At 37.2% G+C, this 14,321-nt stretch overlaps 1 protein-coding gene and 1 pseudogene across 1 annotated transcript; one reads left to right on the forward strand and one right to left on the reverse strand.

Annotated features, from left to right (window-relative positions):
* Positions 1–2,522: 2,522 nt before the first annotated feature.
* Positions 2,523–3,487, reverse strand: LOC132365987 (olfactory receptor 10T2-like; annotated as a pseudogene).
* A 6,924-nt stretch (positions 3,488–10,411) lies between these two features.
* Positions 10,412–11,353, forward strand: LOC132352212 (olfactory receptor 10K1). The gene has a single exon (XM_059902507.1). The coding sequence runs from the start codon at positions 10,412–10,414 to the stop codon at positions 11,351–11,353; it is 942 nt and encodes a 313-aa protein (XP_059758490.1).
* Positions 11,354–14,321: the final 2,968 nt, after the last annotated feature.

A 14,321-nucleotide genomic window follows, 5' to 3' on the forward strand; every position in this document is an offset into this window, starting at 1 on the left:
ACATATATATTAAGTCTTCTTTACCCATTCATCTATCAATGGACATTTAGGTTGCTTCCATATCCCAGATATTGTAAACAAAGCTGCAATGAACATAGGGGTGCATATATCCCTTCAAAGTAGTGTTTTTATTTTCTTCAGTTAAATACCCAGGAGTGGAATTGATGGATCATATGATAGTTTTATTTTTAATTTTTTGAGGAATCTCCATACTGTTTTCCATAGGGGTTGTGCCAATTTACATTCCCACCAGTAGTGTATTAGGCTTCTTTTCTTCTTCACACCCTCACCAACACTTGTTATTTCTTTTCTTTCTTTCTTTTCTTTTCTTTTCTTTTTTTTTTAAATAGTAGCAATGCTGACAGGCATGAGGTGGTATGTTATTTTGGTTTTAATTTGCATTTCCCTGTTGATTAGTGATGTTGAACATCTTGTCATGCACCTGTTAGCCATCTGTTTGTCTTCTTTGGAAAAAATGTCTATTCAGATCCTCTGTTCACTTTTTAATGGGTTGCTTTTTTTTGATGTTGAGTTGCATTAGTTCTCTTTTTTTTTATTTTAGATACTAACCCCTTGTTGGTTATATCATTTCCACATATCTTCTCCCATTTTGTAGATGCTCTTTTCATTTTGTTGATAAGTTGTTTGTTTGTTTTTGTTTTTTTTCTGTGCAAAACTTTTTAGTTTGATGTAGTTCCATTTGTTTATAATCACTTTTGTTGCCCTTTGCTTGATGAGACATGTCCAAAAAATATTAATAGACCAATGCCAAAGAGAGTAATGCCTAAAATTTCTTCTAGAAGTTTCATGATTTCAGATCATACATCTAAGACTTTGTCCCATTTTGAGTTTATTTTTGTGTACAGTGTGAGAAAGTAGTCATTTGATTCTTTTGCATGTAGCAGTCCAGTGTTTCTAACACTATTTATTGAAGAGGCTGTCTTTTTCCCACTATATATTCTTACCTCATTTGTCGTAGATTAATTGCCCATATAAATATGTGTTCATTTCTGGGACCTCTATTATGTTCCATTGATCTATGAGTCTGTTTCTGTTCCAATGCCATAATGTTTTGACTACTGTAGCTTTGTAGTATAGTTTGAAATCAGGGAGTGTGGTACATTCTGCTTTGTTCTCCTTCCTCAAGATTGTTTTGGCTATTCAGGGTCTTTTGTGTTTCCATAAAATTTTTATAATTATTTGTTCTAGTTCTGTGAAAAATGCCATTGGTTCTGTAAGAAATGCCATTGATAGGGATTGCATTAATCTGTAGATTGTGTGGGGAAGTATGGCCATTTTAACAATATTAATTCTTCCAATTCATGAGTATGGTATAACTTTCTATCTATTTGTGTGATCTTCAATTTCTTTCAACATTGTCTTATAGGTTGCTGAGTACAGGTCTTTTACCTCCTTAGTTAGATTTATTCCTGCATATTTTATTCTTTTTGATATAATTGTAAGCATGATGTCTCTGGCTGCAGGGCCTGGGAACCAGAGCTGGTGCCCCTTACAGGTGGGTGAGGCTGGTCCTGGGGCTAGTGATGGCCCACTGGTGGGAGGATCTGTGTTCCAGGGTCTCTGTCTGAGGGCCCTGGGCATCCTTAAGTTGATGTCAGACTCACTGGTAGGTGAGACTGGGTCCTGGGCCCTCTGGTGGTCAGGACAGGGTCGCTTAGGACCCAGCATGCTGGTGCATGGGCCTGTGTCCCTTCCTGGCTAGCTGATTGGTCTGTGACTTCACAGTACAGTCTTGTGGGTGACCAAGTCCTGGTGCTGATAAGCTAGAGGGAGGATTCTAAAATGGCACTTGCCAGCATGAGTGTTCTCATGTTAGAATGAGCTCCCATAAATGGCTTCTGCCAGTTACTATGTCCCCAGGGTGAGCACTAGCTGCCTCCTGCCTCTCCAGGAGACTCTCCAAGATCAGCAGGTGGGTCTGACCCAGGGTCATTTCAAATTACTGCCTCCTCCCTGCGTCCTGGAGTGTGTGGGATTTTGTGTGTGCTCTTTAAGAGCGAAATCTCTGCTTTGTACAGCCCTCTGGCTCTCCCAAAAGTAAGCCCTTCTGGTTTTCAAAGCCAAACCTTCTTGGGTGTCATCTTCCAGGTGCAGAGATTCTCCATAAGAATTGCAATTATCCTCTGTTTGTGGATTGCCCACTCAGGGTTATGGATTGTTACTATACCCCATCTCTGCCCCTCCTATCCTTCTTGTTGTGGGTCCTTCTTTATATCTTTAGTTGTAGAAGATCTTTTCTGCTAGCCTTCCAGTCTTTCTCTTCAATAGCTGGTCTGTAAATAGTTGTAATTTTGGTGTGTCTGTGGAAGGAGTTGAGCTCAGAGTCTCCCTAATCCACTATCTTGGCCACTCCAGTCAGAAGGACTTTCCAATAAAAAAAAGATTAATGTGACTTGAAGGCTTTACTTCTATTTTTTGATTAAAAAATCAATTTGTTTATAGAATTTAAGTTTTATCTAGGACACTTTCTTGAATATAACCTTCCTGACATATTGACTCACTCATATAGTTTTGGGAAATAAATATCTACTGAGAACCTTTCTCAGAGCCGTCTTCACTTCTTTATTCCTCAGTGTGCAGACAAGGGGGCTGAATAGTGGGGTGATCACTGTATAGATCACTGCCACAAGTTGGTCCTTATAGGAGGAGAAAAAGGATGTGGGCCTCAAGTACATAAAGGAAGCAAAGCCATAGTGGAAAATAACCACAGTGAGGTGGGAGACACAGGTGGCAAAGGCCTTATGCTGTCCCTCCGCTGAGGAGATCTTGAGGATGGTGGAAACAATGAAGACATAGGAGATGAAGATCAACACTAAGGGAACCAGCAATACCAGAATGAGGAAGAAGATAACCATCTCCTTCTGGTTGGTGTCTGTGCAGCCCAGTTTTATGACAGGGGAAATGCCACAGAAAAAGTGGTTGATTCAGTTGGAGGCAGAGAGGGGTACACTAAACACCAGGACGTTGGCAACCACAGAGATCAGGAAACCACAGAAGCCTGAGGCTAAAACCAACTGCATGCAGGTGGCTCAGCTGACAATGAGTGTATAGTTGAAAGGGTTGCAGATGGCAACATAGCAATCATAGCTCATACAACAATTAGGAAACAGTTGGTTTAAGCCAAGCCCACAGAGAAATAGAGCTGGGAAACACACCCAGAGAAACAAATAATCAGACTGTGGAAAGCCCTTGGTCAGCATTTTGGTACAATGACAAAAGTATAGCAGATTTCAAAGCAGGAGATGCCAAAGAGAAAGAAGTACATAGAGGTGTGCAAAGCCCAATTCAGATGAATGACAGTCATGATGGTTGCATTGGCCATCAGAATGGTCAGGTAGTCCAGGAGGAAAATAAAGAAGAGATAGATTTGCAGATGTCCCAGGTTTGAGAATCCTATAATGTTGGACTCAGTGATCATATTCCGGTTCTGTCTCTCCAATAGGCACTGGTATTCTGACTCAGACATCCTAACATTCAGAACAGAAAGAATTTGACAAAAGTGAAATGCTCCCATGGAAACCACAAATATGTTTCTGTACAAAGCTAATAATACTAGTATGAAAAAATGAGTAACAAGTTAAGCACACTGATCAGGGAATGAGGGGAAAGCAGGAGGCATGAGGAGTAGTGATGTAAGTAATATCCTAATTCAATGATATCTGAAGAAATTTATTTTTGTAAGTTGTTTTCATTCTTTGTATTCTTATTTGCACAGAAGATTCATATCATATAAAGTTCATTAAATCAGTAAGTGATTTCAAGCTCATCTCATCCAATCCTGCCATTTTATGGAAGAAGAAACTGAAGCTTAAAAAAATTAAACCATTTGCTTAATTGACATGAGTTCACCTAAACTTAACAGAAGGAGTAAAATGATGAACTTAGAGAAGAAATCAATCAAATATAGACTAGAAAAAGAACATAAAAAATCAATAAAACTAAAAGCTGTCTTTTTGAAAAAATAAACAAAATTGACAAAGTCTCAGCTAAACTAAGTAGAATGAAAGAGAAGACTGAAATAAATAAAATAAAAAATGAGAGAGAAGATATTATAATGTATGCCTCAGAATTTAAAAAGGGACATAAATGAATATTATCAACAATTGTGCACCTATAAATTGGATAATTTAGAAGAAATGAACAAATTTCTAGAAAAATTAATCTACCAAAACTGTATCAAGAAGAAATAGAAAGCTTAAACAGACAATTAACAGATAAAGAGATTTATCAGTAATCAAAAATCTCCCAGCAAAGAAAAGTCCAGGACCAGATGGTTTCATAGGTGAATTCTACCAAACATGCAAAGAATTAATACCAATCCTTATTAAACTCTTCGAAAAAATCAAAGAAGAAAGAACACTTTCAAACTCAAATTATGAGGCTAACATCACCCTAATACTAAGGCCATATTAAGACACAACAGAAAAACTACAGGCCAAGATTCCTGATGAACATAGATGCAAAAATCCTCAACAAAATACTAGGAAATTATTGATAAATGTAAGAGAATGTTAAATTTATTACATATTATTCTTTGGATGCAAGGATGGTTGAAGATATACAAATCAATCAATGTACTATACCACATTAATAAAATAAAATAAAATGCATGATAAAATCTATAGATGTAGAAAAAGTATTTGAAAAAATTCAACATCCAGTAATGATTAAAACTCTCTCCAAAGAACTTACCTTAACCCAGTAAAGTTTATACATGAAAAGCCAACAGCTAAATCATAATTGGTAGGAGAAAATTGAAAGTTTTTCTCTAAAATTGGATACAGTAGGGAGAGTTCCCACTCTCATCACTCCTAATCAGCATAGTACTAGAAGTCCTAGCCAAAACAATTAGACAAGAAAAGGAAATAAAAAGCATCCAAATCAGAATGAGAAAAGTTAAATTACTTCTATTTGCAGATGGTACAATCATATATGTAGAAAACGCTAACAATTCAATCAGAAAAACTATTAGAACTAGTAAACAAATTTAGTAAAGTAGCAGATACAAAATCAACATAAAATCAGCCATTTTTCTATACACAAACAATGAATTTTCCAAAAAGGAAATTAAGAAAACAATCTTATTCACAATATCAACAGAAAGAATAAAATATTTAGGAATTAACTTAGCCAAAGAGGTGAAAAACTTATACACTGAAAACTATAAAATATTGAGAAAGGAAATTAATAGAGAAACAGATAAATGGAAAAAGATTCAGTGTTCATGGGTTGAAAGAATTAATATTGTTAAAATGTCTATACTACCCAAAGTGGTCTACAAACTAAATGCAATCCCTATCCAAATCCTATAAGCATTCTTTACAGAAATAGAAAAAAAGTCTTGAAATTAATATAGAACCATGAAGGACACTGAATAGTCAAAGCAATCTTGAAGAAGGACAGCAAAGCTTGAGGCTGCACATTTTATGATTTCAAATTATATTACAAAGCTACAGTAATCAAAATGGTATGCCTATGGCAAAATCAAACACATAGACCAACAGAACAGAATAGAGCCCAGAACTAAATCTATGCATTTATGGTCTATCTATAACTTACAGATCTATAATTTAAGTTTAAATTTTTATATTAAGCAAAACATTTTCAGAAAAATAAAATCAAATATGTAACAATCATAAAAAAAATAGGATCAATTACCCTACCTAGTGTAAAAGCCCCTTTCTGTCTGTAGAGTATTTGTACAATAGAACAAAGTAGACTGAAGTAACCATAGGCAAGTCTCAATTTCTGTTTTTGTGTTTCCTGATAGAAACAACACTCCTTTGGAAAGTTACACCTCTAAACTACGAAGCGCTTCATTATGAAGTCATTAGAGGTAATAATGAAAAGAATCATTTCCGTCTCCCCTTACATTGATTCCCAGACTTACATATTCTTGTTAATGGAGAATAGGCACAATACATTGTTTGCTAGTTCAGAGTATACACTGCCTTGAGTAGACATGTGGGGTTCCATCATGTGTTGTCACACAGGCGGTGCTCTATCTGAGCCTTCAGTAAGCCATTTAATTTTCTATATGACACCTCATAATGAGTGATATGTACATAGAAGGAGCCAGGTTTCCCATTATTATTTTCTAAGTACAGTTTCCTTACTGACTTATGAGATAATTTCTATTAAAGACCAAGTTTCCAAACATACATAGATCAATGTCTGAGCTCTTCTTTCTGTCTCTTTGTAATATTTAACTCTTCCTATTCCAGTAGCAAGCTCTCTTTATCACTAAGGCATCTTACTATTGGGAAAAGTGAGCCTCTATATCACTTTTCCTTTTTCAAAAATGTCTTATTATTCCATGTAAACTTTAGAAATTTGTATTGTCAGGTTGCCTTCACAATTCATGCTGGGGTTTGGAATGGAATTATATTGCTTTTGGTTTAGCTTGGATGAAATTGACAACTTTATATATATAGTTATTCTAGTAAAAAAAAATTAAGATAACAAGAAATTTAATGATAATGTTCAAATAGGTTTAAGACACTTGTTAAAAATTTAGGTTTTGGCAGAACACCCCAATGGTTCTAATTAGGATTTCTATGGACAAAAACCTGAGAAGATAAATTTGCAATTAAGCTCTCTTTTGATTTATAAACACTAAATTTGAGAATCACTGGACAAATATACCAGTTTCCTGACTTAAAATTCAATGAAAAATTTCCACTTGGCCTCTGCATTACAGTCTTAATTGTGGTGATTTTCCCTTCAGAATCCATAACATATGGGCTCAACTTCCAGTGAAGACATGGGCTAATTATGTTTATGGCTCCTACTCCTCAGGTACCTCAACTAAGGCTACCTTTGAGAAACTTATGACATTATTTTCCAAAATAACCTTGACTTCTAATTAACCCCAGGGCAATGTCTCCAGTGCAGTAGATCAAGTCTCAGGAGTCCAACGATCAGTGTATACTTCTAATAACCACACCCCATGTTGGTCACCAGAATTTCTAAAGATAATGACTTTGGCTGGACAAGTTGAGAGTCCTGATGGATAGAGGAAGATGCAGAGGAGAGCTTCTGTCCCAAGGCAGATTCACTCTCTTTTGCTGATATTTCTTCAGGTTCTGGTCTTTGGCTTAGAATCTACTTGTCAAGGGATCGCAGATCCTGAATGTTTCTGTCTGAATTGAAAGGAGGAGAGCAATGTAGGTACTTACTGAGCAGTGGGAATATTCTCTAGTCTGGGGTTGTGGGGTCTAGACCTGAGTGAGGGCTAGTGCTTGTGAACATTGGCCCCCCATTGCAATTCTGGCAAGTGGCAAGGATAAGAAGGAGAATCATGGGCTGCTTTTAACTTCAGGTACTAAAAGTGATTTGGCATCGTCCATATAGTTCTCTGAATTTTTCTTAATGATCAGATTCGGTCATTTTTGCTGCCAGCTAGATTTTCTTTTCTTTCTTTCTTTTTTCTTTTTTTTGAACTGGTTGCCTCATAGACTACGTGAAACACATACTTAACTAAATCCTCATTTCTCTATCTGCTGTGTACTCATGGATGCATATTTTTAGTTATAATCTAATACTTAAGTTCCATTTTAATAAGGCAATTCAGGATTTTCATGTGTATCTAAGAATACAAAAATTCCACTTCTTTAATATCTGGGGCTGGGTACATAATTTCTCTCAGTTAATTGACTGATTTTTTCCCCTAAGATAAGTATTTGAAAACATCAAAATTTTGCATCAGAAAAATTTGTAGATTTGCTCCCTTTTTGAGGTACCCAGTACCCTCAATTATTGAGTCACTGTTTAAGTTTAAATTATATAAAATTTTTTGGAGCATCGAAGGAGTTAGAAAAATAAGGTGCAGAAGTGTCATCTCCAAGAATCATAACATGAATTCCATTGCTTGGTTCTAGAATATCATAAAGGGAATTTAGGGATCATCTAACTAGAGAATTTTGGAGTCTCTGAGTTGAAAAGTATCTTAAGGATTAGTATTCAAACTTTACCCTAAGTCAAAACTTCTTCTGCAACATGTTATTCAAGGAGCCTCCGTTTAAGTACTTTCAACAGTTTATTACAGTTATTGCTGTATCACCTTTAATTTTAAAAATAAAGAGACTGAATATCCAAGTTAAGTACCTTGCCCGAAGTCACACAAAGCTAGACCTGAAATATAGATCTTCTCACTCCAAACTGAGGGATCTTTTACCTTAATTTTATAGCCTGTGGGTATTTGCTGGAAGATCTTTTTATTCTTCTGCCCTTATGTCTTTCTATCCTTAGTACTGATATAACATGCTCTGTTGGTCTTTGATGTCTTCTTGAGCAGATGGGGGCTACCTTCTCAGATATACTGTGCCAGTGAGTCTCCATACACCACGAAAAGGGAAAATATATCAATCATACAACTCATTTAGACTGTGGGGTTATAGTAAGTGTATGTAAAAATCCCCTTAACTGAAATCAGCTGCTCTCATGGGTTTGAGTCACAAATAATCTAAACTGTTTTCTTTTTTGTTTTTTGTTTTTGGTATTGGGGAGAAACAGGTGCTCCTTCAGCATCAGATAATTCTAACTTCTGTGGTCTACTCTATAATTCATACTCAGTGGGGTGAGAATATAGTGGGGATGAGGTGTGGATTAGTTAACAGTAGATCCAGAAAAATCTTGGGAAAGTAATAAGAAAAGGATAAGCAATGATCATAAATTTAGATTTCCCTCAGTGTTTTGAAAGAGGCAGGGTCCCTTTGTCCAGGTGGAGGTATTATACAGGGAAACTGCCTTGTTAGTTTGCTATTCTTCATATAGAAAGCATATGTATATTATACCAATATATATAAGTATACACATACAAATATATGTATATAACAGGGATATATATGGTATTTACTTTCTTTATATTTATATATAATAGAGATACCTTTAGAGTTACAGAATGAAAAACATTCCTATTATTTGTGTTGAAGAACTTTAAAACCAGCATGTGTGACTATCTAATATTAACTTCAAATAAATACACCTACTAAGTTTGTGACCAATTTCTAGTAATTAAGAAAGAACAAAACTTATCTTCAAATTCTAAGGATAGGTACAGTGAGTTTCAGAAATTTCCGATCACTTAACCTAAGGTCTACAAAGCCAAGGTTTGCTATTATCATGAAAAATGCAAAAACAAAATTCTGGTAGCAGATGCAAACAATTCCTCAACACATAATGATGTAAAAGTTTAAATATACTGAAAAGTGTACAAATGAAGACTGGATACAACCAATAAATGTTAAATGATTTCGCATACAAAGAACACTTTCTTTACTTCTTAGGCTTAGGCAGTTGGGAAATACACCCATGAAAAAATGATCTGATATAAGCCCGAAAAACGACTTTAGAAATAATTTTTTCTAGCAGTTTGCAAACTGTGTTTAGTAGTAGAATATCCAAAAGGAATCTTATTGACATAACAATATGCAAAATATATAAAGCCTATGACTTGATCAGGAGTTGTAATCCTGGAAAACTGCCCAATTGTCACATTCTCTGTCACTCTGTGTGACAAGGAAGGTCTTGCCATTTTTGTAAAACTCTATTTTTCTGAGGCACCTCAGAACAGGAAAAGTGAAGTGTGTTTAAAATGCCACAAAGTAAATGAGACTCTTTCTAACAGTATGATGATTCTTCTCTTTCTAAGAAAAGGAGAAAATTTTCTTTAAACTAATGTTATCTTCTGTTCCACCCTTGGCTCAGTGCTCTAGTTTGTGGAACTTCCAGTAATGTTTGTAACTGGTCTGAAAATTAAAGTTTTTTTTCTTTTTTTCATATTGTTTTGCCTATTGACATAAAATTGTTATAATGAGTAATTGACATAAGGTATATGATATTTTTACCACATATCTTATCATATAATAAGTTGTCAATAAACACAAATCCTCTCACAGTTTTGCTCAGAGATAATCTAGTTCTTTTTTTCCTTCCCTATTTGTGGTTGGATAAACTGAAATTCACCTGCTGTGTCTGAACATTACTCATTCTTTCATTCCACTTTCTGATCAAGTTCAGATAGCTGAAGTTTACCATATTTTTCACTTTTGCAGAGCTGTTTTCCTTAGGCTTGTAGTGAGCAAGGAAAACACAATAATCCATAAGTAAGATACAAGGGGAAAAAAACAGATATTTCCTTAATCCTTAGCTAGAGAGATAACATGTTCTTGGTCTTGGAAAAAAGTCTTCTAATTGGTCATCAGTTGTTCTGTTCCATATTTAGCCTTAATTCTTATTTTGGCAGGTATTTTTGGAGAAAATGAATGAGTTCCGCCAAATATCTGGAAATGCCTGCCACCTGTAGGCTTTGTGCTGAGTTCCCCATGTATTTCTCCCTCCCTGGATCCTGGCCTCTGGCTCTGACTCTGGCTCTCCTAATAACATGACCATGGAATGGGTCAATGAGACCTTGGTGAGAGAGTTTGTCTTCCTCGGCTTCTCATCTCTGGCTGGGCTGCAGCGGCTACTATTCATTGTCTTCCTGCTCATCTACCTGTTCACCCTGGGCACAAATGCCATCATCATTTCCACCATTGTCCTGGACAGAGCCCTCCATACTCCTATGTACTTCTTCCTTGCTGTACTCTCCTGTTTTGAGACTTGTTACACTTTCATCCTTGTACCCAAGATGCTGGTTGACCTGCTGGCCCAGAAGAAGACCATCTCCTTCTTGGGGTGTTCTATCCAGATGTTTTCCTTCCTCTTCCTAGGTTGCTCTCACTCCTTCCTGCTGGCAGTCATGGGTTATGATCGCTATGTGGCCATCTGTAACCCTCTGCGTTACACAGTGCTCATGGGTTATGGGGTGTGTGTGGGACTTGTGGCTGCTGCCTGTGCCTGTGGCTTCACTGTCTCTCTGGTCACCACCTCCCTGGTATTTCACTTGCCTTTCTACTCCTCCAACCAACTACACCACTTCTTCTGTGACATTTCTCCTGTCCTCAAGCTGGCATCTCATCACTCTCACCTCAGTCAGTTGGTCATATTCATGCTTGCTGTGTTTGCCTTGATTATTCCACTGTTACTTATCCTGGTTTCCTATATCCGTATCATCTCTGCCATTCTAAAAATCCCATCCTCTGTTGGAAGATACAAAGCCTTCTCTACTTGTGCCTCCCATCTCATTGTTGTAACTGTTCATTATGGTTGTGCCTCTTTCATCTACTTAAGGCCCAAATCCCATTACTCTTCAAGTCAAGACACCCTAATATCTGTGTCTTATACCATCCTCACTCCATTGTTCAATCCAATGGTTTACAGTCTGAGAAGTAAAGAATTCAAATCAGCCGTTCGAAGAACAATGGTCCAGACTTCATATCCTGTTAATTAAAGAGCCAGTTATTAACTGTTCAGTTAGTTGTATGCCTTTTATGTGTCAAATAAAATGTGTGCTTTCAAATATTTTCTCATTTAAATGTAGAACATGCTGTAATGTAAAGACATTTTTCATATGAAGAGAATGAGGCTCAAAGAAGATAAGACATTCTGGTTCTCTGCCATGAGTAGTGCTCTAAGAAGGCTATGTAGACATGTGAAAAGATTACTAATTTCTAGAATAAATTTCATCACATTTTACTGCTGTAAAGATTTATTATTCAAAAACAAATAAATCCATTGATGAGAGCAAAGATGCACCAAAGCTGTCTAGTTCAAAGGAACAGAAGAATATATGACTATCTATTCCTACCCCTCCTGATATTAGTTCTTCCTTTCCAGAAGACAACAGGCAACCTTGGTCCCCTCCATTCTACAGCGAACTTTAGTGTCCCTTTTTGGTCCTTGGTTCCACCCCCCACCAAATCTACATATTGAAATGGCTTTGCCTTTACTTGGGATTATTTTGTCCTTTCCTTGTTTGAGACTGGAACCTTATTATGGACGACACCTTATTTTGTTCATTTCTTTCTTCTTGTATGTTATCATTGATGAGCACTTTCTATAATCTTCCTAGAAATTTCTCATGAGTTTAATAAATGATTTTTCTGTGTTCCAGGCTATAGTAATGCAAACTTTCCAAGAAAGCAAGTAAATGCCCCCTTTTACCAAACTATAATAACAGCTTCCTCTCTGTCCTTCAAATGCTTACCAACAGTGGCCTCAAGGCTCTTACACCTTTCAGTGATAGATTCCTTAAGGCTTTACAGATTTTCCTACCATCAGATTCAAACTCAATGCCATATTTTTAAAGTTTTAATTATAATAGCACCCTGACTTTAGATACCAAATTCTGTTCTAGTTATTTATTTCCATTTAGCAAACTACCCTGTAGTTTAGCTAAGATAGCAACAGTTATTTATCTTACATACAAATCCACAATTTTGGCAAGACTTCATGGGACAGCTTGTATCTACTTTTTGTGGGGTCACCTTAGTTGACCCAACTAGGGCTGAAGGGCCATTTACAAAATTGGTCACTTATGTGGCTCGTTAGTTCATGTTAAATGTTGGCTGTGTGCAAATCTGGGGCTATTGGGGCTTCCCTGGTGGCGCAGTGGTTGAGAATCTGCCTGCCAATGCAGGGGACATGGGTTCGAGCCCTGGTCTGGGAAGATTCCAGGTGCCGCAGAGCAGCTGGGCCTGTGAGCCACAATTACTGAGCCTGCGCGTCTGGAGCCTGTGCTCTGTAGCAAGAGAGGCCGCGATAGTGAGAGGCCCGTGCACTGCGATGAAGAGTGGCCCCCGCTTGCCACAACTAGAGAAAGCCCTTGCACAGAAACGAAGACCCAACACAGCCATTAATAAATAAATAAACAAATACTTAAACAAACAAACAAAAAGAAAAACAAAAAACAGTGGCTTAAAAAAAAATCTGGGGCTATTGAGTCTTGGTTTCTTACCACATGGATTTTATAAGGAAGGACTGCTTGGGCTGGCATGGTGGCTAGAGTAGGATATCAAGATGGCAGAGTATGAGGACACCAAGCTCACCTTGCTCCACCCACACATAAAAAATACAGATACATGTGGAACAATTCTCAGTGAAAACAAACTGGAGACTAGCAGAAAGGCTCTTATACAACCAAGACTGTAAGAAAGATCTACACAGGGTTGGGTAGGGAGGGAAGAGAAGTGATCAGGTTGGGACATGCACCCCTCGGAGGGGACACAGAAAAAGAGGGAGATTACACAGGCTGAGAATAAGTCTGAACCACATATTGGATGCCACAGCCCTGAGGTCTGACACCAGGAGGACGAGATCCCTTAGCTGGTTTGAAAACGATGAGGACTGACAGCAGGGCTGTAGAACCTAGACCCTTCTCATGAAGAGCATGTACATGCTTGCTTACACCCAAAACAAGGTAGAAGAAGCACAGTGAAGATGCCCAGAACTCTGGCCAGTTTTTCACAACCACCCCAGTGCTCACCCCAGCCCTGCTCTGGTCCCTCTTGCTCTGCAACACAGCTCCACACTAGGATGAAGATGCTGCAGCAGAGGAGAAGGCACAGTTTCAGGGGACAGAGACAGCTCAGACCCAACACAGTATTCAAACTGGGTGCTGGCAGCCATTATGGCATTCATGGGAGCAGCAGATCAGAAGTAGTCAGAATTCTGACTGATGCTGGGACAGCCCCAGCCTATGCCCTTACTCATGCCAACTCAGTTAAATGTAATAGATATACACAGGACATTCCATCCAAAAACATCAGAATATACATTTTTTCCCCCAAGTATACAGGGAACATGCTCCAGGATAGATCAGATACTAGGCCACAAAACAAGTCTCAACAAATTTAAGGGGATGGAAATTATATCAAGTATTTTTTCTGGTTCTAATAGTATGATATTAGAAATCAGTTATGGTAAGAAAAATGGGAAAAACACAAACATGTAGAGACAAAACAACATGCTACTGAAGACACAGTGGGTCAATGAGGAAATCAAAGAAGGAATCAGAAAATACCACAAAACAAATGAAAATAAAAACACACTTTCCAAAATCTAAGGGATGCAACAAAAGCAATTTTAAGAGGAAAGTTTATAGTGATACAGTGCTACCTCAAGAAAGAATAAAAGTCTCAAATAAACTACCTAATATACCATTTAAGGGAATTAGAAAAAGAAGAGCAAACAAAGCCACAGTCAGTCAGCAGAAGGAAGGATAATAAAGGTAAGAGAGAAAATAAATTAAATAGAGACCAAAAAAAATAGAAAAGATAAATGAAACCAAAAGCTGGTTTTTTGAAAAGATTAAAAAAAAAAATTATCAGCCAAGCTCAACAAGAAAAAAGAGAGAGGACCCAAATAAACAAAATAAAATTTGAAAGAATAGAAATAACAGCTGATGTCACAGAGATATG

This window comes from Balaenoptera ricei, chromosome 1, assembly GCF_028023285.1.
Source record: "Balaenoptera ricei isolate mBalRic1 chromosome 1, mBalRic1.hap2, whole genome shotgun sequence".
In the NCBI taxonomy this organism is placed as follows: Eukaryota; Metazoa; Chordata; class Mammalia; order Artiodactyla; family Balaenopteridae; genus Balaenoptera; species Balaenoptera ricei.